The sequence below is a fragment of the Artibeus jamaicensis genome, unplaced genomic scaffold, assembly GCF_021234435.1.
Source record: "Artibeus jamaicensis isolate MK-2021 breed Jamaican fruit bat unplaced genomic scaffold, CSHL_Jam_final contig_519, whole genome shotgun sequence".
Classification (NCBI taxonomy): Eukaryota; Metazoa; Chordata; class Mammalia; order Chiroptera; family Phyllostomidae; genus Artibeus; species Artibeus jamaicensis.
Genome location: NW_026521871.1, coordinates 13,246,202 through 13,273,453, shown reverse-complemented (window position 1 = coordinate 13,273,453; position 27,252 = coordinate 13,246,202). Strand labels below are relative to the sequence as shown.

General features: G+C 44.6%; 1 protein-coding gene across 1 annotated transcript in view; it reads left to right on the top strand.

Moving 5' to 3' along the window:
- Positions 1-19: 19 nt before the first annotated feature.
- The window catches only part of DNAH1 (dynein axonemal heavy chain 1), a 78,156-nt gene continuing 50,923 nt past the window's right edge, over positions 20-27,252 (top strand). The window contains exons 1-7 of the mRNA XM_037134776.2: positions 20-343; positions 1,364-1,436; positions 3,519-3,693; positions 4,136-4,292; positions 5,201-5,333; positions 8,060-8,221; positions 8,812-9,064. Coding sequence (XP_036990671.2) covers positions 65-343; positions 1,364-1,436; positions 3,519-3,693; positions 4,136-4,292; positions 5,201-5,333; positions 8,060-8,221; positions 8,812-9,064 — 1,232 coding nt within the window. The 5' untranslated portion in view covers positions 20-64. The remainder of the gene's footprint in view (positions 344-1,363; positions 1,437-3,518; positions 3,694-4,135; positions 4,293-5,200; positions 5,334-8,059; positions 8,222-8,811; positions 9,065-27,252) is intronic.

The window sequence follows — 27,252 nt, the reverse complement described above, 5'->3', positions numbered from 1 at the left end:
AGGCCCGATGATGCCAATATCTTCTCTTAGGATCTCTGGCTGGGCCATCGCCCTGAGAAACAGCATGGAACAGCCTAACATAGGAGGCTGCAGCCCTGGAAGGACCCCTCAGGACCCAGAGTGCAGCAGTATTCCTGACAGCCAAAAGTATAGTCCAAGGAGGAATCATGCAGGCCTAGAACATAACCCGGAACCAGATTCCGGGTCAGAGAAACCTCTAAGCCCTTACCCCGACCACCCACCTTTACCCTCCCTGAAAAGCACTGAAAAGAAGTATCCACTGATGAAGCAGCGTGGATTCTACTCTGACATCCTCAGCCCTGGAACCTTGGATCAACTTGGGGTGAGTGTGGCAACTGTCCCCTACCCAGCCTGAGCCCCCCTTGTGGGTTCCATTTGCCCATCCTTCCATCTGTCCATCCACCCATCTATTCATCAGTTCATTTGTTCCCTTATCTATCCATCCATCCATCTGTCAATCTGTCCATCATCCACCCCCGCACCCACCCATCCACCACCCTTTCATTCATCCTTCTGTTCATCTGTTCATCTGTTCACTCACTCAGCAATTCATTACTGAGCACCTACTGTGTGACAGGCCCTGAACTGAGCACTGGAGACAGTGAAGATGAGATATCCATGTCTCTATTGTCATGGGGCTATGGCTTTAGCGGGGAGTTACCTCCCCACCCCAGCTCTGGTTTGGGAGGGGTCCTTGGATGAGGTGGCATACTGCTGAGATCTAAGAGATGGTAAGAAAGAAGCTGGGGGGCAGTGTCCAGGCAGAAGGTACAAAGGCTTGGGGTCCCTGACAGAGCCAGTGGCCATGTGGGGGAGGAGGGTGTACTGTAAGGGGAGAGATAGAGGCTTGGGGCAGGGACAGAACAGAGAGGGGGTGGCTGAGAAGAGTTCATGGAGCCCCACAGGCATCAGACAGCATTAGGAAGGCTTTAGGTGGGGGAGAGGGGCCAAGAGAGATAGGACAAGGACCCACTGATACCCACACCGCCTGGGGTGCCAGAGTGGCCCTTGAGAGGGGAGGTCCACACAGAGACCCCAGCTGACCATGCAGTACCTCTGTCCTGTGACTCAGTTCCTGAACACGCACCAACAGTGTTCTCAGAGTGGGCAGTAGAGGACCAGAACAAGGTAGGGCCAGGGGTGACCTGGGTGGTGACAACTTGCAGTCCACTGTAGCCTCTGAATAAGGAATTGTACAAACTCACTGTTTCTGCCCTACCCCCATACCCCCGTGGTGCTCCCTAGTGGACTTGGGGAAGACACCTGGCCTTGGGGTGCCTCCCAGGTCCTGCCTGTCCCCAGGATGCTCATTCTGCCTTGGGGTTCTGGGGTTTGGTTCTAGGAAGTATGCCGTGGCCCCTGCATGAACCAGAACCTCCTACGGCAGGCCGACCTGGACAAGTTCTCCCCAAGAGGTCAGTGCCCTGGAGAGCTGGGTGAGCAGGTCCAGTTAGAAGCAGGGCCTCTAGCCTCAGGCTGAAAGTCTCAGTTTCCTCAAATGTAAAATGAGGATGACAAGAGATGAGGTGCTTTGCGAGGGCCCAGCTCGCTGAACTGGGGGCTCACTGAGTGCTTTCCTCTTAGCAGAGCTGTGACTAGGGCCTTGGGGGACTGGGGTTGCTGAGAGCCACGGGTCCAGTTCCCTCCACCCAGCTGGAGGTGGGGGTAGGGCATCTACATGTGTATTTTCTGCCTCCCCTGGAACGGGGCTTGGAGAAGGCCAAAACTGTGTCTGAGCTGTTCCCCACTAGGGCCTCAGCCTCTAGAAGAGGGCCTGACACGGGAACGTGTCCTGGAGGTGTTTCCTGGAGGAAAAAAAGACTCTTCTCTCTGATGAGTTTTGTAAGGACTGGTACAGATCTGCAGGGAGTGGGGAGGTGGGGGCAGTCCCCCTTGGCAGAGGGAAGAATAGGGTGGCTCTAGGAGAGACAACGAGCAAGGCGGGGCCCTGAGTGACAGTCAGGAATTAGGTGGGGTTCTCCCAACAGGCCGGCAGACAGGATGCCTGCCCCCTTAGATCAGGCACAGGTGCCCCACGGTCCCAGCTGTCTGCCAGTCCTCTCCAACCCTAGCAGAGGCCTAGCTCCTTGCTGGCACTACCCAGATTAGTACTGTAGGGGCCCATGGGCCCTATGGGGTTAGTGAACCTCCCAAAGTGGCACAGGAGACGTCACATGCATAAGCATTCGTGCTGTGATCTGAGGATCCAGAGTCACAAGTATACGTGGCCCAGAAAATTGTTACAAACCACAGATGTAAGAGCTGTGGGGTTACTGGGAATAGGGAATGATGCTTCTACCACCCATGGCAGGGTAAGGTGGGGGTGGTCAGCAGCTCTTCGCCCCCAACCATGTGACAAAAAGGGGAATGTTGAAGAAGCCTACCTCAGACTCATGGATGCAGCAGGGGCCAGAGGCCACGCTTTGTTGTTCTCACCCTGGCTTCTTCTTGGCCCCTGAGATTCAGGGCCAGGAACCCATGATTCTGGGAGTGGAATGGTCTCACAGACCCACAGGCTCAAGAGCAGGTGGTTGGGGGTCTGAGAACAGCCCTCTTGGCCAGGACTTTTTGGTGCTGTGAGGCAGTGAGGTTTCCCTGAGGACCTGACAGCTCTGGTGAAAGATGGACTACATCTGAAGGCAAGTGTTCTCTGCTGAGCCTCAGAAATGATCTGGTCCAAGGAGGGTCACCAGGGCCTCCCAGGAGAGTGGACGGGAGTCATCACCTAGCTGTCCTGAGCCCAGCCAGTCACCTGGGGAAGGTGGCTTATCTCCTGAAGCATATTCCCATACCTCATTTCCCATCTCTACAGTCTCAGTTTTTCTGGAACTTTCCACTAAACAGCCTGAACCACACCTCAGTCCCAGGCAAACTGGAATGGTCACCCTATTAGTAGGCCTGCGTCCACCAGCTCCCCTCCCCTGAGACCTGGAGTGGAAGCCTCTGCCCGTCCTGGTTGTCTCAGTAGGGTGTCCACTTTTCGACTTGAAGGTCCCCCAGGGTCCAGATTGGGGTGCCCCTACCCTACACTATCCAGGATGCCTGGAGTCAAGAAATGGTCCCAGGGAGTGAATGGTGTTCAGACTCATATGCTTTGGGGGGCCTCTAGGGCAGGGGTAGCAGGAACAGATCCCAAATATGCAGGAGCTACCGCTTGGCCTTCCTGTCTAGTTGTAATCTTCATTTGTGGTTTGATTTAGCATCTGGCTTGAGCAGTGGCCACTGGTGCTGGGGTCATGGGCAGCGTGATGCCTCTGAGCTTAGAACAGGACCTAACAGACCTTCTGGAGGCCCTCATCCCTCAGGCTTGTACTCCCTTGGGTGCCTGGTGCTCTGTCTGGCTTCCCCTGCCACTGCCTGACCGTAGGCTAGCTCTGAGACTCCCATGCCCCAAAGTAGTGTATATGCCTAATCCCTGCCTAGTGCTTTGTCTTAGAGCAGGGGTATTGGGCCCCAGTCTGAGTCTCTGCAGCTCCTGCCCCTTCCTCTACCTATAGTCACAACCTTTGAGGTTCCCAAGGACTTCAAGGAGCGCCTGGAGCGGCAGCGTATCGGGCCCACCACCCAGTTGCTCACCCAGGCTGACTTCCCACTGCAGGCCTTTGAGCCCAAGGTGCAGGTGCCCTTCCTGGTGCTGCCGGGCCAGTGCCCCCGCAAGACTGAGATTGAGAGGTATGGCTGGGTGGGTGGGAGGAGGGCCTGTCTTCAGAAGGCTGTGTCTGCCCAACTCAGGGCAAGGGATAGCAGGCAGTTCAGTGACCATTCCCACACCAGAGGTCACTAAAATGAGCCTGTGTGCAAGTGTTCAAATCAAACCCACTAGTCCTTTGGTCTCTTGATACGAACAAATTGCTTTTCATGCCATGGAACTGGGGGGGGGTGATATTTGGGTCAATGTGGTAGAACTCCCAGGCAGGACAGAAGGGCAGTTGGAGCCCAGTATACCAGTTCCAGCCATCACACTACTCCCTGATGAGTCCCAGAGTCGCAAGTTGCCCTGAAGGGGTCCCTGGGCCACATCCTTACCACCTCTACCCTGTGGGCTTTTGCTAACACCTACCAAGCCAGCCACCTCACACAAGCAGTCATGAGATTCCCTGTCTTCCTCCACCAGGAGGAAGAGGCTGTACCTGAGCCTGGACATTGAGCAGTTGCTGGCCAGAGAGGGCATCGACTCCAACAAGCTCATGCCCAGGCACCCAGACCCCTCCCACCCCCAGACCATAGAGCAGGGCAATGACCCGCTCTTCCCCATTTATCTCCCACTGAAGGTGAGCACAGCTTCCATGGAGGGCTGGAGGCCCCTCGGCTGAGGGGCCAAACCAGAAAGGGGGTGGTATGGCAATCACAAGTGCTTACTTGCCAAACAGGGCAACTGCATAATTGGAGCCCCGCAGGGGTCTCAAACATCCTAGCCTGAGACAGAGGGGCCCCAAGACCCGTGGGAGGCTGATTCTCCACTGTTTCCCTGGGAACCTTGGTAGCCTATATGCTCCTTCCCCCACCCAATCCACAGGTACCAAGAAGCATCCCAGCTGGACTGTGGAATATGTGCAGGCCTCCCTGACCACTGCTCTGGGCTCACCAAAAGAGGGAGACCAGGAGTGGAGGAAGGCATCATTGCAGCCCCTTTTGGGTACTGACAAGCACACTGAGTCCCAGGAGGAGAAAGGGGGAGGATAGCCTGCTCTGGCTTTCACCCTCCCCTCCCCCTTCCTCTCCGTGGCCCTAAATGTGTCTTGCAGGGAGGCATCTGGAGCGAATCCATATGCACAGTCGCCCTGCTGAAGGTAGTCTCCTGACAACCCTAAATCTCCATCATTTCCAAGTCTTGGGGTGCTCAGGAAAATCCAAGGGTCATCTCTTACCTTGGGCCTGAGCTGGATGACTCTGGACAGTGGGAAAGAGAACCCATATCCCACTATATGTCCCCAGGTACCTACCCTTCTGCCTGAACCGTAGGGTGACTTGGCTGGACAAGGATCCTGGGTTTCATAGCGCCAGAACTCATGGGCACCTGCGAGCAGCAGAGGAGGGGCTCAGCTCTCTGGTTCCCAGTCTGCAGCACCTGCACCTGGGGAGGAGCCCATGTAGGCACCACGATATGCTGACATGCCCAGACTACTCAGGCCCCACTGGGTTGGTCTGCCTCCTCCTGATGGCAGCTGCTTTCTTTCAGGTGTTCGACAATGAGGAGTTTGACTGCCGGACTCCCAGTGAATGGCTCGACCTGGGCTTGGAGCCAGGGTCTCAGGACAGGAAACCAGTCCCCGGAAAAGCCCTCCTGCCCACCAATGACTTCCTGGGGCACGGTGAGCAAGACCAGCCTGGTTGGGGGGCAGGATCCTGGTCTGTAGCCTCCCATCCTCCCAGCTCTGCCAGGATTCCTGGGCTGCCCTGGGGCTTAGCAGCCCTGGGAGATGAGAGCCCCACCTTTTAAGACATCCCAGCTAGGATCCTGGCCAAGGGGCTGGTCACACAGAGGCAGGAAATGCAGGGGCCAGGGATGACATTAGTGGGAGGGCTGGGGAAGGGACAGCTGGATGGTGTGTAGTGTTAAAAACAACACAAAACAACTGACTTAATGGTAATAAAAAACATGCACATGCATAAGGGGCACAGTTCAAGCCCTTCCATCTCACCACCGAGAAATCACTATTGCTCCAGTTCTAACTGGTGCCTGCCACCTCTCTGTAGCAACACACGCACACTTGCAAACACACAGACACACCATCACACATGTTCACAAGCATGCTCACTGTTGCACACCCCATCCCACACACTCACAAACACATGCAGGCACATTCATATGCATATTTTTACCAACACATGCTCACATACCATCATCCATTTGCAACCACTATCAAACCCACACACACATACACACACTGGTGCCCAGATTTGCTCTACCTTGTGTGTTTTGGCCCCCTCCATTGACCCTGGGTCTGCCTTGTGGGCTGTGGAGGCTCTCTCCAGCTGACTGCTGTTGGAAACAATACCAGGGTAAGCTTCCACAGCCTCTCCCCTGGCCTGTGTGGCTGGTTCTGTGCAGGTGGCCTAGAAAGGCCTGGATCATGGGGTTGGAGGTTGGAAGTAGCCATGCGTGTGTGCAGGGCTGAGGGCTGCTTTGCTTCCTGCCAATGGGTGGACAAGCCACTATAGAGTGAAGAGTGGGCCCGGTGGCAGGTAGGAGTATAAGAGCCACGTTGGTTTTAAGACTTCTCAGCGTCCAGGGGGCCCTCAATGAGTCCATTGAGCATGCTGTTAACTTTATGTTTCGATTTAAAATCAGGTTAATGCTGGAATCAATTTCTCCGAACTAGACAAGAAGCCCAGAATGTTCCCTTTATTTTTCCTTAATTACAAAAATAATTTAACTCAATTGTACCCAGATCACCAATTCCTGGTGATAAAACCAGAATGTTTGGGGCTGCATTAACCTTAAATGCACCTAGTACTGGCTTCCCCAGAGTGCTTCTGTTTGCAGCCCTTCACACAGTTCCTGGCCTTTGAGGCAGGGGGCGGGGCTCGCAGGGAGCATGTCTGCAGAGAACTCGCGTTTTCTGCTGAGGGTTTCTTATGACATCTTTTTCTTTAAGCTGAGCCAAGACAAGGTCAGTATTTTCAAAAAGGAAACTTACTAGGAAGGGAGGGAAAAGCAAAAACAGAACCAAAGCCAGTGAGATATACCATAGCAACCTCCTTTACTCATCTGTCCGGCATCGACCTCCAGGGAATGTTTTCTGGGTATTCAGCCCTTCTTCCTTCCTTGGTTCACTCTGTATTGCCCACATTTATTTTTTAGTTATTTTTATTGATTATGCTATTACAGTTGTCACAGTTTTTCTCCCTATGTCCTCCTCCACCCAGCACTCCCCACTCCCTCAAGCAATTCCCACACCATTGTTTATGTCCATGGGTCATGCATAGGGTCTTTGGCTACCCACCCTCCGAGTGTGGGGGCCAGGTGCCCACATTTGTTTTAAGCCACTATGTATTGAGGCCTTCTCTGCCTGCCACTGTGCCATATGTGTCTAACTTCTACAAAAGTTTATTGAGCACCTACTACACATACCAGTTTGCATTCTAGGTACAGGGATGCAGCTATGATCAAGATGGGACCAAGTGGCTCCTACCCTTGGAGAGCTGACACTAGTGTGAGAAGGTTGACCAGGACCAGGAGAGGATACATACACAACATGATTTAAACTCTTTGAGGGACACAAGCGGGGTAATGGGTCAGAGGGTGCCTGGAGCAAAGACACTACTTTAGGCAGGATTATTCTCCAATGAGAGACCACTTGAGCAGGGAACTAACCATTAATGAGGTGACTTGAATGAAGACTGTTCCAGGCAGGGGGCACAGCCAAAGCAAATGCAAAAGCAAGCTCTAAAGTCTCAAGAATAGCCAGACATCCAGTGTGGCTGGAGAGAAATAGTGTGGGGTGCAGTGGCAGTAGGTGAGCTGGAGAAGTAGACTTTCAGTGGTGGGAGGCCCATCCAGACCAAACAGGCACTGAGGCCCCCTTGGAGGTCATTGCAGGACAGCAGTTTTCTTCCCTGCCCTAACCTGTCCTGATAAGAGGGGTCAAGGGGCTCAACTGCCACAGGCAGCCTATGGGAAGGATATAAGTCACCCTGGACTTGGTCAGTTTAAAGGGGTCTAAGAGCTCAGACACGGTGACCTTTACAACTCAATAGGTCTCTGCTCGCTTGGGGCTTTCCTGCTTCCTCTCTCAGTCCTGCTACCTTCTCTCTCTTTCTCTTTCTCTCTCTCTCCCCCAGTGGGGTCATGCAGAGTACAAAGGCAGAGAGGGCTACTCCTTGTGACTCCTCCCGCTGCTAGGGCTTCCCCAGAGTCCAGCTCAGCTAGGTGGAAGCTGAGCCCCCACTCTGCTGGATCCAGAGGTTACCCTCCTGGTGGGAGTAAGGCCAGACTAGTGACCTCTGAGACCGGGTCCCAGCACCTGCTGCCCACACTGAGAGGCCCCACTCACCCCATGACAGGGAATGCTGGCGGGTTTCCCTCCTGTTTCAGAGGACCCCAAAAGTCGGGATCTGAAGTATCAATGGTTCAATGTTGGTGTCCTGGACTATGACAAGGAGAAGAAGCTGTACCTGGTACACAAGACAGACAAGAAGGGCTTGGTGCGAGATGACATGGGGAAGCCCATTCTGAACGGAGGGGTCGCTGCTGAAGGTATGAGCTTTCTGCCCCCAATCCAGGCAGACCCCCAGCTCAGGCTGGACCTGGACTGTAACTAAAGCCAACCCCTCACTTAGGGCACAGCCTGCTCATTTGGAATTTTCCCTTGTTTTGTTTGTCCTGTGGCTATCTGTCCCTAACCAGTGAGAACCAGAGGACCCACCCAGAGACCTCAGGAAGGGCAAATGGGCATTATTTGATATACCAACTCTGAGCAGCTGGTACTGGTATACCAACTCAGCATGATGGCGAGAAGGAGCCTGAGGCCCATTAATTAGGGATGTCCACTCTGGTGTGGTGTCAAGGAATGGGCATGTAAACAATCAGCGCTGTATAGCTCCTTGTTTGTGCAAAGCTCTTAACAGTTTTCAGAGCACTCTCACATCCATCCATGACAACCTGTGAGGTAGGCAGTGCAGGCAGTACTAACATACCTATTTCACAGATGTGATGGGCTTCAGAAAAGGGAAACCCCTTGCTCAGCACTACCATGCATCAGCAGCAGAGCCAGGCTGACACCCTGTGTTCCAACCCAGAGAGCCTGACTGACTATTCCCTTCTCTCTTGCACCTGCCTGGCACCAGGAAGACCACCCCTCCTGATCTGCCAATATTGGGTGCCACGGATCCAGCTTCTCTTCTGTGCTGAGGACCCACGTGTGTTCACACAGCGTGTGGTCCAGGCCAATGCCCTGCGCAAGAACACAGAGGCACTGCTGCTGTACAACCTCTATGTGGACTGCATGCCCACCGAGGGCCAGCGGCTCCTCAATGAGCAAAGCCTAAGCAGAATCAAGGAGTGGGCCATGAGCACGCCCCGGATGCGCAAAGGGCCCTCGTGAGTACCTGCCAGACCTTTCCCCATTCCCAAACATTACAGCTTCCAGGAAGCACTACCATGGGGTAGAGCTACCTTCATGCTTGTCTGTTTGTGGCTATCTTGGCCACTGTGCTATGGACTTCTTGGACTTCAGATAATTTCCTGTTCACCTTTAGATCTTTCATTATCAATATGAACTGATGGGCTCTTACTTTATTCAAAGAGTTATAATCTGTTGCTACCATCTTTTATTTAGTGTTCCAATTGTCCCAGATTTGTCCAGTAGGATCCCCTTGAAGGTGGTTCCTCTGTCCTTCTGATGTGTTCGTACTGTTCTCTGAGCATGTTTTGACTTCCTGGCACAGCAAGAAATTCTGGGCTCATCTTGTACTTTCCCAGACCTAGCCCTGAAATCAGCTATTTCTCCAAGGAGCCCTGGTTCCATTTAGTGGGGAATAGTATTTAGAAGCCAACATCTAGGCATTAGATGTGCTCGTTGCTATTGGAAAATCATTGCTTTGAGGGTCTTAGACTAAACAAATCTGGGAAATATATATATATATAAAATATCACATTATTATATTTCACTACATTATGTATATAGTTTCCACAAACATTTCTGTCTTTATATCTATCTATTGATCTGTTAAAAACCATGACTTCAAAACATTTCAGAAATTTATATGGAACTGTAAACAACCCCAAATAGCTGCAACAATTCTGAAAAATAAGAACAAAGCAGGAGGGATCACAATCCCTGATAGCAAACTGTATTACAAGGCCACTGTAATCAAAACAGCCTGGTACTGGCATAAAAACAGGCACATAGACCAATGGAACAGAACAGAGAGCCCAGAAATCAACCCAAGTCTCTGTGGTCAATTTGTATTCGACAAAGGGGGCAGCAACATAAAATGGAGCAAAAATAGCCTCTTCGACAAATGGTGTTGGGAGAACTGGACAGCTACGTACAAAAAAATGAAATTCGAGCACCAACTTACACCATGCACAAAAATAAATTCAAGGTGGATAAAGGACTTAAATATAAGTCATAACACTATAAAAGTCCTAGAGGAAAACATTGGCAGGAAAATCTCAGACATTCCACACAGTAACATCTTCATGGATATGTCCCCTAGAGCAAGGGACATAAAGGAAAGCATAAACGAATGGGACCTCTTCAAATTAAAAAGCCTCTGCATGGCTGAAGGGAACAGCATTAAAATGAAAAGAGAGCCAACCGTATGGGAAAACATATTTGCCAATGACACCTCGGACAAGGGCTTGATCTCCAAAAGAACTCACACAACTCCACTCCAGGAAAACAAAAAATAAAAATAAAAAATGGGCAAAAGACTTGAACATACACTTCCCTAAGGAGGACATACAGAGGGCCCAGAGACACAGGAAAAGATGCTCAGCATCACTAGCCATCAGAGAGACGCAAATTAAAACTACAATGAGATACCACCTCACACCTGTCAAAATGGCTATCATTAATAAATCAATAAACAGCAAGTGCTGGTTGAGGATATGGAGAAAAGGGGACCCTAATGCACTGTTGGCGGGAATGCAGACTGGTGCAGACACTGTGGAAAACAGTATGGAATTTCCTCAGCAAACTAAAAATGGAGCTGCCTTTTCACCCAGCAATTCCACTGCTGGTAGTATACCCAAAAGCCCTAAAACACCAATCCAAAAGAACCTATGCACCCCACTGTTTATAGCAGCACAATTTACAATAGCCAAGTGCTGGAAGCAACCTAAGTACCCATCAGGAAATGAGTGGGTCAAAAAACTATGGTACAGTTACACAATGGAATTCTATGCAGCAGAGAGAAAGAAGGACCTTCTACCCTTTGCAACAGCATGGATGGAACTGGAGAACATTATGCTAAGTGAAATAAGCCAGGCAGTGAGGAACAAATACCATATGATCTCAACTTTAACTGGAACATAATCAACAAAAGAACAAAGCGAACAAAATATAACCAGAGTCATTGAAATTAAGAACAATCTAACAATAACCAGGGGGGAGGGGACAGTGGGGAGAAGCATTTTCAGGAATGGCTGTAAAGGACACATGGACAAAACCAAGGCGGAGGGCGGAAACAAGGGAGGGAAGTGGGTTTGGAGGAAGTGGGGGGGGAGGTGTGGGGAGAAAATATAGACAACTATAATTGAAAAACAATAAAATAGCCCTGGCTGGTGTAGCTCAGTGGATTGAGCACGGGCCTGCAAACCAGACAATCATGGTTCGATTCCCAGTCAGGGCACATACCGGGGTTGCAGGCCACTTCCCAGCAGGGGACGCGCGAAAGGCAACCATACATTGATGTTTCTCTCCCTCTCTCCTTCCCTTCCCCTCTAAAGATAAATAAATAAAATCTTTAAAAAAACAATAAAATAATTTAAATTTTAAAAATAAAAATAAATTTAAAAAAAACATGAGTTCATATCGATACTTTAAAATTCACCCCAGTACCACAGGTCTCATTCTCACTTGTACGTATTTGTTACTTATTTCTTCTGAAGAAAAATGTCTCTTGTTGTTCATAATGTATTTCCTTATTTGCTCAATCTTAGAATACACACAAAGTATTTTCAAATTGCTAATCCATATCCTTTAAAAGAAAACTCCTACTAAGTAGACTTTGAAATTTGTTCAGTATTTTTTTTCTCTTTAGCCTGGGAGCATAGAGTCTAAATACTGTGTTCAAAAGTTACTTAGTTTAGTTCTTCCCACTCCCTTTAGTAGGATATGTTCCTGTAATGAAATATAACTTGGTCCATTGTGTGTATGTTTATACACACATACATCCATATATGTATACATATATATATAGTGGGAGAATATATATTATAAATAATGCATATATTTTAGTATATACCTCTATGTGTATATAGATGTGTGTGTGTGTATCAAAAAGGTGCACTCAGAGATTTGTCACTCTCCACACCTATTCATTATATCCTATTCACATCTCCCTTATTTTCCACCCTGTTCCCACCACATGTTCATAGGTAATGATATCACTAGTTTCTGATTTATCCTTTCTGTATTTCTTTTTGCACAAATGAGCAGACATGTATATTTTCCTATACCCCCTTCCTTCTTACATGAAGAGTAGCACACTATAGATGTTCTTTTACACCTTGCCTTTTTCACTTACAGTATATCCTAGAAATCAATCCATATCAGTTCACTGAGATGTCTTTCATTCTTTTTTACAGCTGCTTAGTAATCTATTGTGTGGATGTACCATGTACCATGGTTTATTCATCCATTCTCTAATATACAGGCATTTAGGTCATTTCCAGTATTTTGCAATTACAAACAATACTCCAATGAATAACCTTGTACATTTGTATGTTAATATGGATGTGATGTGTAGCTGTAGGGTAAACTGTGAGAAGTGGGATTGCTAGGTCAAGAGATAAGTATTGCTACATAGGTAGCTTTGTTAGATATTGCCAAATTTCCCTCCATAATTGTTGTGCCATTTTGCATGCCAACTAGCAATACCACCCAGAACTTTGCTGAGTGTATTGTTATGCTATTTAATTTTTGGCCAGTCTGAAGGAAAGGTAAATAAGTCTGTAAGTATTATAAGTGAGGTTAAACATCTTTTCCATGATTGTCATATGATTAAGGGTAATTTTTATATAGTTTTGCAGCTCTTCTATTCATGTCTTTTGCCATTTCTTTTCCTCACAAGTTTTTGGGCTTTTTTTCTCTGCTCTAATATTAAGACTTCTGTGTATATTAGGAATATTGAACCTTTATCTGTGATACAGTTGTAAATATTTTCTCCTAGTTTTTCAGTGGTATATTGACTTTGCTTATGGTGATTTTTGCAATGTGACTTTAAAATACTTATGTAAACAGCTTTATTAATAATTTCTTCTGTTGCATCAGATTTTGAGTCATAGAAAGCTTTTCTCTATATCGAGGTTTTCTTCTAATACTTGTATGGTTTTATGCCTTTGTTTTTTAGTTCCTTGATTCATCCTTATGTATGGTGTGTGGTATGGATCTAAAGTTACCTTTTCCCAAAGGAGTAACTAGCATTTATTAAATGCTGATCAGCATTTATTGAAACCTCCATCTTTGGTGCAGTGACCTGAGATGCCACCTTTATTATATGCTAGTTTCCATATTTACTTGGGTCTATTTCTGGACTTTCTGTTCTATTCTGTTGTTTTGTTTGTTTTTTTATGCACTTTACTTAGGTTTTTTTCCTTTTCTGGTAAATTTATTGAGGTGACAGTGGTTAATAAAATTATATAGGTTTCAAGTGTATTATGGTTTTATATTTTAACTATATTTTATTGATTATGCTATTACAGTTGTCCTGATTTTCCCCCTTTGCCCTCCTCCAGACAGCACCCTCCACTCCCTCAGGCAATCTCCACACCATTGTTCATGTCTATGGATCATGTGTATAAGTCCTTTGGCTACTTCATTTCCTGTACTGTACTTTACATCCCCATGGCTATTCTGTAACTACCTACTTGTACTTCTTAATCCCCTCACCTCTTCACCCATTCCCCCACACTCCCTCTCCCTTCTGGCAATCATCAAAAAACTCTCCGTATCCATGATTCTGCTTGTTGTTTGCTAAGTTTATTTTTTAGAGTCAATTGTTGATAGATTTGTATTTATTGCCATTTTATTATTCATAGTTTTGATCTTTTTTTTCTTAAATAAGTCCCTTTAGCATTTCATATAATAATGGTTTGGTGATGATGAACCCCTTTAAGTGTTTTCTTGTCTAGGAAGCTCTTTATCTGCTCTTCGATTCTAAATGATCGTTTTGCTGGGTAGAGCAATCTTGGCTGTAGGTCCCTGCTTTTCATGGCTTTGAATACTTCTTGCCAGTCCTTTCGAGCCTACAAAGTTTCTGTTGAAAAATCAGCCAACAGTCTTATGGGAATTCCCCTGTAGGTGCTTTTCTCTTGCTGTTTTTAAGGTTCTCTCTTTAACCTGTGGCATTTTAATTATGATGTGCCTTGGAATGGGCCCCTTTGCATGCATCTTGCTGGGGACTCTCTCTTCTTCCTGGGCTTACATGTCTGTTTCCTTCACCAAATCAGGGAAGTAATTTTTCATTATTTTTTTCAAATAGATTTCCAATTTCTTGCTCTTTCTCTTCTCTTTCTGGCACCGCTATGGTGTGAATTTTGGACCTCTTAAGGTTGTCCCAGAGGCTGCTTACACTACCCTCATTTTTTGGATTCTTTTTTCTTCTTGTTGTTCTGATTGTGTTTCTTTCACTTCTTTATGTCCCATATCATTGATTTGATTCTTGGCCTCATCCACTCTATTGTTGTTTCCTATAAATGATTCTTTATTTCAATTAGTGTATCCTTTGTTTATTACTGGATGTTTTTGATGCTGTTGAGGTCCTCACTAAGTTCCTTGAGCATCCTTATAACCAGTGTTTTGAGCTCTGCATCTGATAGATTGCTCACCTCCATTTTGTCTGGCTCTTTTTCTGGAGTTTTGATCTGTTATTTCATTTGATCCACATTTCTTTGTCTCCTCCTGGTAGCAGCCTCCCTCTGTTTGTTTCTATGTATTAGGAAGAGCTGCTATGACTCCCTGTCTTGGTAGTGTGGCCTAATGCAGTAGGTGTTCTGTAGGGTCCAGTGACACAGCCTCCTCTATCACCCAAGCTAGGTAATCGAGGTATGCCCTTTCTGTGGGCTGAGTGTGCCCTCTTTTTGTAGTTGAGCCTTGGTTGTTGTTGGCAGTTCAATGGGAGGGGTTTACCCAGGACAGTCAGCTGCAAGGACTGGCTGTGACCACTGACCACCAACCTCAGCCCTCTGTGGAGGATCAGCTCTGCAGGGGCAGGGTGGTGGTACTTTAATGTGAGGACTTATCTTCCTGGTACTTGAACCCTGAGTTGTGGGACCTGGGGTGGGGTGGTTTGTAGCTGTCTACTGGGTGCACTGACCCTGTGGTTTCCCTGATGATGCAGACCAAAGTCAGCACCCACCTGTGTTTTGCCTGGGATCACCCTCCCTGAGCTATAAAGCAGTCTGAGGTGGCTGCTACCTGTGCTGGGCTTGGAGATTCTCAGTGGAAGCCAAGCTGTGAATCTAGCCTGGCTGCTGCTAGTGCTGGGCCTGGGGCTCACTGAGGCCACTAGCTGGTGCTTCTTTGAGAGGATTTAGGAAGTTCTGAAGCATAAACCAAACCAGCCATTCACATGAAAAAGCAGCTTAGGTGGGCCATAGGTTATGTGGTGAGGAGACTCTGGAGATCTCCAAGGGGGGTCACACAATGTTAGCCAGGTTGATAGAGTCTCAGATATGGCACCAACTGTCCAGCTCTGTACGGGGAGGTTTTAGAAAAGGGACAATGGCCTCTGCTGGCCTTGATTGCAGACCCTTCAGTTTCTCCCTGTATATCACTAGCTGCTTTCAAGCTGCTACCCTGATGCCAGAGCTCAGAGGGAGTGAATCAGAGTAGATGAGTCCATGTGTATATTCTTTAAGAGGAGCTGCTTGGGGTTCTAGAAGTTTCTTGCACTGACTCAATCTCTGCTGGGTTTTGTAGCCAGAAGTTGTGAGGACTTATCTTCCTGGTACTTGAACCCTGAGTTGTGGGACCTGGGGTGGGGCAGGGACTTCTCACTCCCAAGATCCCTCTCAAATTTTGATCCACCACATATAGGTTAGGGACCAGCCCATTCTGTGTCCACCCCTATCCCATGAGTCTGGATGGATGTGGTTTCTTTAATTCCATAGTTGTTAGACTTCTATTCAACTCGATTTCTGACAGTTCTGAGTGATGGTGGTTCTGTCTTTTAGTTGTAATTTTGACATGGCTGTGAGAAGAGGAGAGCCATGTCTGCCTATGCTGCCACCTGGACTATTTATTGTAGTTTTAATTATAGATATTTTATAGTATGTTCTAATTTCTTATAGGACCAGTCCTCCTTTGTAGCTTTTCCCTTTCAGTTAAAGCTAAATGTAGCTTTAACTTCATTCCTAGCTATTCTTGCATGTTTGTTTGCTTTAATTTTTTTACTTGTTTAAATTGTGGTAAAATATACATAAAACTTACCATTTTAATCATTTCTAAATGTATATCTCAGTGGTAGTAAACACATTCACATTGTTGTGCACTGTTACCAGCATCCATCCACAGAACTTTGTTCATTCTACAAAAGTATAACTCAGTATCAGTTATATAATAACTCCCCATTCCCTTCTCCTTCCAGACCTTGGCAAACACTATTCTACTTTCTTTCTCTGTGAATTCGACTACTCTAAACACCCTATGTGACTAGAATCATACAGTGTTTGCCCTTTCGTGACTGGCTTATTTCGCATAGCATAATGTCTTCCAGCATGTGTCAAATTTTCCTTCTTTTTTTAAGGCTGACTAATATTCCAGTGTATGTATAGACCACATTTTGTTTATGCATTTATATGCCAGTGGGCACTTGTGTTGCTTCTACCTTCTGGCTATTTTGCATAATGCTGCCATGAACATGGACGTACAAATGTCTCTTCATGTTACTGCTATTTATTCTTTTGGGTATGTATAAACCCAGAAGTAGAACTGCTAGATCACATGGTAATTGTATTTGTTGTTTATTGAGTTTTTATTTATAATCATAAAGTTAATTGTGCAATCCAGCTAGTCCTAGAGGTGGATACAGAAAATGTGGAACTGAAAGAATGGCAGCAAGACCACATGTATTGGGTTGGCTAAAAAGTCCATTATGTTTTTTCTGTATGATGGTTGTAGTAGTCTTTAGTTGTCTTTAATTTCATTTGAAATCATTTTGTTGAGTTGTTTTGTGGCAGCTGTCACAGCATGCGTTTTAAAAAGGCTTATCAAAATTGGTGAAAAAGAATTTTTGACCTGGTTAATATAGCTTAGTGGACTGAGTGCAGGCCTGTGAACCAAAGGGTCACCAGTTCAATTCCCAGATAGGGCACATGCCAGGATTGCAAGTCCTGGTTCCCCAGTGGGGAACGCATGAGAGGCAACTACACATTGATGTTTCTTTTCTTCTCTTTCTCTCCCTCCCTTCCTTTCTCTCTAAAAATAAATAAATAAAGTCTTTAAAAAATTGGTGCAGACATTTTAATATTGAAGATGGAAGAAAATACACAACATTTTCAGTATATTATGCTTTATTATTTCAAGAAAAGTAAAAATGTAACTGAAACACACAAAAAAGATTTGTGCAGTGTATGGAGAAGGTGCTATGACTAATTGAACATGTAGAAAGTGATTTGTGAAGTTTCTTGGTACTATTCACATTTTGGCCAAACACTTCTTGGCTGTGGGGCTGTGTTATACACTGGAAGATGTTTAGCAGCACCCCTGGCCTCTACCTATTAGGAGCCAATAACAGGAAATAGCCCAACATACTCAGAATATCCAAATCAATAAAGTTATTGGTGAAAATGAAAAAATGTGTCTATTATTTTATGGAAAAAACATAACAGATTTTACGCCAACCCAATATTATAGGCTATTATAATAAGCAGATGGGAAAAGAAATGCTCTGGTCATTAAGAAAATTTATTGGGAGTTCTGACCAAGATGGAAGCGTAGGTGGAAACCCTTTGCTTCCTCACACAACCAAAAGGAGAATAACAACCAATCTAAAATCAATAAACAACCAGAAGTGCTAGAAAATCAGACAGCATGGAACTCCAACAACCCTGGAATTAAAGAAACAGTCAAACAGAACAACCAGATTGGTAAGGCGGCGGACAGGGAGAACCCAAGGCAAAGCATTGTCTTTTTTGTGTGTTTCAGTTACATTTTTACTTTTCTTGAAATAATACAGCATAATATACTGAAAATGCTGTGTATTTTCTTCCATCTTTAATATTAAAATGAGACCATGCGGACTGGGCTGACTGAACAGAAAAGTGAGACTCAGAACTGGCTGTGGAATACGGCAGTGGCTGCCATGGGAGAAACTCCCAGTCTCACATGAGAGCTTGAGAGTTCACTGAAAAGTGAGCTAGAGGTGAGCAGGGGAGCTGTATCATTCCTTCTCTGGCCCCTCCTCCACAAGCAGCGTCACAGAACAGCAAGGAGGGTTGCCCTGCACAGGTGAATATCTAAGGCCCTGCCCCCTTACAACTTAACAGGTGCCTCGAACAAAGAAATAGGGCCAAAATGAAAGAACAGAGTAAAACTTCAGAAGAGAGCTAAGCAATGAGAAGGTAGCCAACCTGTCTTGTGGAGAATTTAAAGCCCTGGTAATCAAAATGCTCACAGAACTGATTGAGCTTGGTCAAAAAATGAAAGAACAAATGAAAGATACCCAAAATGAAATAAAGCAAAATATTCAAGGAACCAACAGTGACAAGAAGGAAACCAGGACTCAAATCAACGATTTGGAACAAAAGAAAGAAATAAACATCCAACAGAACAGAATGAAGAAACAAGAATTCAAAAAAATGAAGAGAGGCTGAGGAACCTATGGGACAACGTGAAACATTCCTATATCTAAATTAGAGGAATGCCAGAAAGAGAAGAACAACAGCAAGAAATTGAAAACTTATTTGAACAAATAATAAAGGAGAACTTCCCCATTCTGGCAAAGGAAATAAAGTTCCAGGAAGCCCAGAGAATCCCAAAGAAGTTGGATCCAAGGAGGAACACACCAAGGCACATCATCATTAAGTTATCCAAGATTAAGTATAAAGAGAGAATCCTAAAAGAAGCAAGAGGAAAGAAAACAGTTACCTACAAAGGAGTTCCCATAAGACTGTCAGCTGATTTCTCAAAAGAAACCTTGTAGGCAAGAAGGGGCTGGAAAGAAGTATTCCAAGTCATGAAAGGCAAGGACCTACACCCAAGTTTACTCTATCCAGCAAAGCTATCATTTAGAATGGAATGGCAGATAAAGTGCTTCTCAGGTAAGGTCAAGTTAAAAAAGTTCATCATCATCAAGCCCTTATTATTTAAAATGCTATAGGGATTTATCTCAGAAAAAGAAGATGATCAAAAATATGAACAGTAAAATGACAACAAACTCATAACTATCAACAATTGAACCTAAAAACAAAAACAAACTAAGCAAACGACTAGAACAGGAACAGAATCACAGAAATGGAGATTACAGGGAGGGTTATCAAAGGGGAGGGGAAGGGGGGGAATGGGGGAAAAAGTACCGGGAATAAGAAGCATAAATGGTAGGTACATAATAGACAGGGGGAGGTTAAAAATAGTACAGGAAATGGAGAAGCCAAAGAACTTATATATACAACCCATGGACATGAACTTAGAAGGGGAGGATGCTAGTAGGAGGGTGGCTGCAGGGCAGAGGGGAATAAAGGGGAGAAAAAATGGGACAACTGTACTAGCATAATCAATAAAATATACTTTAAAAAATAAAAGTTTCATATATGCATATATTCCATAAAATTTACCTTATTGATTGTATTATTTTTATCTTCTATATCCTCATTTTTGTCCAGTCAGAGTAGTGTGTTATATATACAAATTGCAGCTTTTAGCATTAAAAAAGTGACCTTGATCAGGTCTAATGCTTTTTACTTGAATTTTACTTTGTTTGTTATCAGAATTATAACCTAGCTTTTTTCTTGTTTCTATCTTCCTGATGCTTCTTTGGCCATCCCCTATTTTCAGTCTTTTTGAATTGCTTTGTTTTAAATAGGTCTCTTGTTATTAGTATATTGTGTCTTTGTGAGTCAAATTGAAAATCTTTTTCTTGTAATAAGTGATGAGCTGATACATTTGATCTCAATTTTATCATATTATCTCATGTTATAATTAATACAACTATTATAACACAATGCAGTGTTTCTCTACATAATGTATTTTATTTGTTCTTTCACTTTTTAAATTTATCATGGTGTTTAGGAAGGCTTGCACCTTTATTTCAGTTGTTTCTTTTGTACTTACCCCCTTTATAATGCTCGTAATTCTCTGCCTTCCTATTTAAGCTTTTAACATCTGATTTGTCAATTTTTAATGAATCTTATAACTCCCTTCTATTTCCTAAGCAATGATCCTCAATTTCATTCTGTTTTTCTCATTCCTTTGTCCTCCCATTTTTAGTTGCTTTTTTCTACTTAATAGTTTAACATGATATATTTTGAAACTATTTTATTTATTCACTTCTAGAGAGGGGGGAAGGGAAGGATAAAGAGAGAAAAAAAATATCAACATGAGAGAGAAACATCAATTTGTCACCTGTCACATCTGCCCAGACCTGGGACCAGGCCTGAAACCCAGGCGTGTGCCTTGACCCAGAATCAAACCAGCCTCTCATTTTGTGGGACAACAGTCAGGGATAACATGATATTTTTTCACTCTCATCTCTACCTGTGTTTTAGCCCTAAATCTACAATTAAATAAATTTAGTAGTCTTTTTTTCCTGAAGTTTTTCTAAAGTATCCCTATCATCTTGTAGGGGAGGAAGAAAGTCATTTCTCCTTATGCCCTTCTAGGTTCTTGGCTGGGGCTCTGTGATAAAAGACAGATAGATTAACAAGAGAAGAATGTTTAATATGTTTTAGTTCACTTGGTACCCTTCATAAGGAAATGAAAACCTGAAGAGGTTAAACCTGAGCATTTTTATGCTAGACTTGTTGAGGAGTAGAAAGATGTAGGAAAATGTAATAAAATAAGCAGATATGAGCTAAGAGTAATAAACTGGGGAAAACTTATCAAAGCCTGTTCCTTTAGATTTCTCTTGGTATAGCTCCATCTTGGAGCTAAGGATGCCCATTTCCTCCAAGGTATAGGGAGGGCACCTCTAATGAGAGGGTCTTATGACCTGATTCAGGAAAAGGTTAGAGGTCCTTCCTGCAGCTGCCATTTCTCAAGTTCTCTTCAACTTAAATAATTCAATATGCCAGCATGCCATATTTTGGTATAATGTGTCTGGCACCCCATCAATCTCTTGCTCAGGTGAAGCTCCTCTTCTAGTATGTTCCCTATAAAAGACTCAAGGGTATAGTGTTCCTAGAGTTCCTGTACATTTAAAACTTGAAGGACAACTTGACTGGGTATAAAATTCTTAGTTCACACTTTTATTCCTAGAGGCCTAGAGGATTGTTTTTTGTTGTTGTTGCTTGTTTTTGATGGTACTCTTGTTGCCTTGCTTCACATGTTTCTTTTGAAGAACCATGCCAATCTGTCTAGCTGGTATACCTCTGTGGATTGAGCATGGGCTGTGAACAAAAGGATTGCTGGTTCAATTCCTAGTCAGGGCACATGCCTGGATTGCAGGCCAGGTCCCCAATGAGGGATGCATGAGAGGCAACCACACATTGATGTTTCTCTCCCTCTCTTTTTCCTTCCCGTCTCCTCTCTTTAAAAAATAAATAAATAAAATAAAATAAAAAAGAATCAAGGCAATCCAATGCTCTGTCCCTTGTAAATTGTTTGATTTTTTGTTTGTTTTTGTTTGTTTGTTTGTTTTGAGTCATTGGGGATTTTTTTTAATCTTTAAAGCCCAATCATTTTACTAAAGTATGCCTCAGAGTTGGTGATTCTGGGTCAGTTTTCTCAAATATACAATTGGCCTTCTCAATATAGAGAGCAGATATTCTTTTATTTCTGGAAGTTTTTTAATTATAGTTTTTTTCCAGAGTAGGAAGCTTTTTGTTTATACCTTTTAAACAGAATACAGTTGTGATGGCTGGAAAGACAGGGGGAATAGGGGTGGGTAGTTCATGGTGAAGAAGTAACTGGGAAAATAGGGGCTAGTTTGACAAGGTTTGTTGGTATGTCTGAACAGATGACTCAGTCACCCCCAATTCTCCAGCTGCCTGCCATTGTCTACCCCTTTCCCCTGATTTATAGTTTTAAATATTAGTTCTGTTCCATGGTTTTGTTTTTAATCAGAGATTCCACTATATATCTATATCTATCTGTCTGTCTATCTGTCTTGCTTCTTCCTTGCCAGTTTGTAATTCAGCCACTTATGCTCCTTTTTAGTTCTTTCTTTTTTTAAATTTTTTATTGATTATGCTGTTACAGTTGTTCTATTCCCCCCCTTCATTCCCCTCCACCCTACCTCCCCATCCCCATTACCCCCCCTTTAGTTTATAACCATGTGTCTCAAGTTCTTTAGATTCTATATTTCCCATGCTATTCTTGCCCCCCCATCTATTTTCTATCTACCATCTATGCTACTTATTTTCTGTACCTTCTCCCCCTTCTCCTCCTCCCACTCCCCTGTTGCTAACTCTCCTTGAGATCTTCATTTCTATGTTTCCACTCCTGATCTAGCTGTCCTTTTACTTTGCTTTTGTTTTAGGTATGGTTGTTAATAACTGTGATTTTGTTCCTTTCACTGTTCATGTTTCTTTAACTTCTTTTTCTTAGATAAGTCCCTTTAACATTTCATATAATAAGGGCTTGGTGATGATGAACTCCTTGAATTTGATCTTATCTGAGAAGCACTTTATCTGTCCTTCCATTCTAAATGAAAGTTTTGCTGGATAGAGCAATCTTGGTTGTAGGTCTTTGGATTTCATGACTTGGAATACCTCTTTCCAGCCCCTTCTTGCCTGTAAGGTCTCTTTTGAGAAATCTGCTGACAGTCTGATGGGGACTCCTTTGTAGGTGACTGTCCCCTTATCTCTTGCTGCTTCTAGGCTTCTCTCCTTCATTTTAATTTTGGCTAATGTAATTATGATGTGCCTTGGTGTGTTCCTTCTTGGGTCCAACTTCTTTGGGACTCTCTGAGCTTCCTGGATTTCCTGGAAGTCTATTTCCTTTGCCAGATTGGGGAAATTCTCCTTTATTATTTGTGCAAATAAGTTTTCCACTGGTGGCTGTGCCTTTCCCCCTTCTGGTACCCCTATAATTCGGATGTTGGAGTGTTTAAAGATGTCCTGGAGGTTCCTAAGACTCTCCTCATTTCTTTGAATTCTTGCTTCTTGACTCTTTTCTGTTTGGCCATTATTTGCTTTCTTCTGGTCCACTCCATTGATTTGAGTCCCAGTTTCCTTTTCATTGCTATTGGTGTCCTGTGCAATTCCATTCATTTCAATTAGTTTTGCCTTCATATATTTGTCTAATTTGTGGGTATAATCAACCAGTTCTGTGAGGATCCTGATCACCAGTTCTTTAAACTGTGTGTCTGAGAGTTTTGCTATTTCTTCATCGCTTAGATTTATAGGTTCCGGGCCTTTGAGCTTTTCTTGAGCCATTTTTGGTCTGTTCTGGCCCTTTAAGTGTGAGGAACGGAGCCTTGGACTCCCAGGTCGCTGGGTTGTGACGCTGTATGTGGGGGCGTGGTCAGAGCGGGGAAATGGCGGCACCCTCTGCTGTTTTGCACCGCTGGGTAGAGCCTTAGGTGGTTCACCAGGGCCGGGCCACTCAGAGTCGCTGAGTTATGACGCTGTATGTGGAGGTGGGGTCAGAGCAGGGAAATGGCGGCGCCCTCCCTGCCACTTGCCAAGGGGACCGGGACCCGCTGGGTCCCGGGTCCAATCGCCCACTCCCCCGCCTGTCTATCTGCGCACAAATGTGCGAGCACAGTCAACCCGCAGCCCTGCGTCCTCGTTGCCTCCCCTCGGTCGCTCGCTTGGTCGCTCGCTCAGATGCTCACTAGGTCCAACCCTGCGCCTGGATTCCGCGCGCCTGAGTCCATCTGACCGAGCCCTCCTGTTCAACCCCGCTCCACCAGCTGCTTGTTTCGCCCCTTACCGGTCAGACTGAAGAATTTGTTGTTAACAGACTTCCAAAAAGTTCAATTTTCTGTGTTCTGGCTGTGTTTTCTGTTGCTAATATTTAGTTTTCTCTAAACTTGGTTGTGTGAGAAAGCACAGATATCCACCTATGCCTCCATCTTGGCGGAAGTCCTTAGTTCTTTCTTTGTATCATTATTCTCTTGGTTATATTCCTGTATTTCTTCAGTGTACTTTATTACATTTTTAATTTGACTCTATTCTTCCTTGGGCACCTTGTAATTTAGCCTTCCTTCCTGAGATAATTTTGTTTTTTCCATTTTTTCCTGAGTTCAAATATCTTTTCTTTCTGTTTTCCTATTTCTGTGTTTTATTTTTGATTTTCTGATTCAAGGTGTTTTTTTCCATATGCCCAATTACTTACTTGAAGATTTTTAGTTCAGTTTGAAGTGTTGTGTTAGTTTTCTGCTGTTTTGTCTTTCTTTTTCAGGGGTAGGTGAGACTTTTCATCAGCTTAAGTGTTCTCTCTCTTTTTATTATAGTAGCTTTATATAAATATATTTACTTTCACCTATTAATTTCATGGATTTGGGGCTTTTAATATATTTTATTTATTATGCTATTACAGTTGTCCCATTTTCCCCCTTCACTTTCCTCCACCCTGCACACCCCCTCTCACCCACAGTCTCCCCTTTAGTTCATGTCCATGGGTCATACTTATAAGTTCTTTAGCTTCTACATTTCCCATACTATTCTTACCCTCCTCCTGTTTATTTCCTACCTACCGTTTATGCTACTTATTCTCTGTACCTTTTCCCTCTCTCTCCTCCTCCCACTCTCCTGTTGCTAACCCTCCATGTGATCTCCATTTCTGTGATTCTGTTGCTGTTCTAGTCGTTTGCTTTTGTTTTTGTTTTTAGGTTCAATTGTTGATAGTTATGAGTTTGTTGTCATTTTACTGTTCATATTTTTGATCATCTTCTTTTTCTGAGATAAATCCCTATAGCATTTTAAATAATAAGGGTTTGGTGATGATGAACTTTTTTTTTTTTTTTTTTCTTTTTTTTTTTTTTTGTTTTTTTTTTTTTTTTTTTTTTTTTTTTTTTATTTTTTTTTTTTTTTTTTTTTTTTTTTTCGTGCCGCTTAGGTGTTCACCTGTTCATGGCAACAGGTGAACAGGTGAAGTCGCTGGGTTGTGATGCTGTTTATGGGGCAGGGTCCAATTGGGAACAGTAGTGCTTGCTCCGCTCTGTGCTGGATTTCAGTCACTTCCCCCACTTCCCACAAGGAAATTGGGCCCTTCTGGTGCTGATTTCCCTTTGGGTGGGTTTGTGTGCATTCTAGGACCCTGTGGGTCTCTCCAGTGAACTCTCCTGTGAGGCTGGGAGTTTCTCCCAGCACCTCAACCTCCACAGGTGTTTTCAGTGGTGTTTTGAGGCTTTATTTCCCCTCACTGGAGCCCTGGGTTGTGCGGTCTGTCTCACTGCCCAGTTTCTCCTGGTTTATCTGTGAGTGAATGTGGGACCATGTGGTCCACTAGCCGCCTTGTGTGCCGTGCCCCTTCACAATCCACTACCTCACTGAGTCCATCAGCTGTTTCCTTGTGCTCCCAGGGTCCGCCAGCCACTGCTTTTCTGGGACCCCTCTCTGCCTGGCTGCCCAACTCTGCCCCTCCTACTGGTATGGATGAATATGTCTACTTTAATTCCTTGGTTGTTGGACTTCCATATAGTTCAGTTTTCTGTCAGTACAGCTGTTTTTTATTTATAAATTGTTGTCCTTATTTTGGTTGTGTGAGGAGGCACAGTGTGTCTACCTACACCTCCATCTTGGCCAGAAGTTCTGGGTTTTGGTTTTTTTTTACAAGATTCCTAGTTCACAGGGTGCCCTCCTCTGTTAGTGTAACAAACTAGTTTTGTTTTTTGTTTTTTAATGGATGGCTCTGTGTGTGTGTTCGCAAAAAGAATTGGGTCCTCCAAGTTTTTTGTTTTCTTTTAGGACTCTCATTTTTCCTTTTACTTCTTTTCCATTCACCTTCCAATCTCCAAATGACTCCTTTTTCCTGTTACCTTTCCCCTTATAAGTCATACCTTTCAAAGAAGCTACCTTGACTGTATGCACATTAGTTTCTCCCTTGGAGTCAGTGCTCTGATTTGCCAGCACTCTTGTTCGGTATTTCTGCAGGTGGGATGAACTTGTTCTTTCTGGCAGGACTTTAGATCAGTCTTAGGGCTACCACTCTTTCCTCTTTGCACAGTTTTTCTCAGTCTTTCCTTGTTGTCTATGAAAGCTTGTAGCAGGAGTGTGAGCACTATGTCACTGGGGCTTGATATTTATTTTTCTACTTATAGATAATGAAAAGTTTGAGCATTCTTCCTATTCTAGTTGTGCTAAAGGTGTTTTTTGTCCTTGTATGTATGTATGTATTTTTGAGAGTGTATTAGGAGAATTGAACTGATATACCTTGGTTGCCCAGAGTTCCATTTCTTGAGTGTTAGATTATTTAGAACACTTTTGGCTTCACATAGCTAAGACGCTGGGCTCAGTTGGCGTAGACATCGGGGAAATATGCACTACTTTATATGTAACAAGAAACCTGATGCAGGATGGCTTCAGGATTGGTATGTTGGGGCTCAGTGTGTCTCTAGTGTATGCTGGCTTCATCTTCAGGCAGGATGGCAGCAGCAGTTTCAGAAGCACAGGTTCAAGGTTCATAAGTCCTGCCATAGGTCAAATTCCCTAGAAGCAAAGTATGATTTGGGGACTTTTGTATAAGTGATTGATTTATTGATAAAATCTTCTTAGGAGAAATCTGGAATGGAGAGAAGGAGGCAAGATATGGTAGAGGAAGCAACTAGGCAAAGATGTAGATTTAGAAGGAATCTAGCCTCTCATTCCATGGGGAATTCTGGAGAACAGATGACACCACAGAATTTACCCTGAGGGAGACAGGACAAGGAGGCTTGATTTTATATGTTTGCAATAGTTACTGATCATTGGAGGAAGCAGCACTTGAGCTTAGCCTGCTGGGCTGGGAAGCAGAGAAGCACAGAGAGAGAGCTGCAGACCAGGGACTAAGTGAAGTATGTTCCTGGACAAGAGGAGGGCTACTGGATGTCATGGGCCATCTCCCACCTGAGCCTTTACTGCATGTCACATGGAGCTCTGAGCCATACACATGCTTTCATTCATTTCTTTATGTGTGTACTCAACACCTGTATACTAGGAGCCCTGAAAATGTCAGGCCCCATTCAAGACTCTGCAGAAATGACCATAAGCTCGACATAGCCCCATGCACATACTGTCCTTCACCCTCTGCTCACTGGCCAGAGGGGATCAGGAGTGTCAAGACAGGGGATGTGCTTTGGGAGCATAAATGGGGCCAGCCCTCATCCAGAGAGGGCAGATATGCTCAGGACAGAAACCCCAAGGGAGAAGGAAAGCTGGTCAGGCAAAGTTGGGGCTGAGTTGATCAGGCTTGGCTGCCAGAGGGAACAGTGTATGCAGAGGCTCTGAGGTGCCTGAGAGCTCGGTGCTTCCAGGAA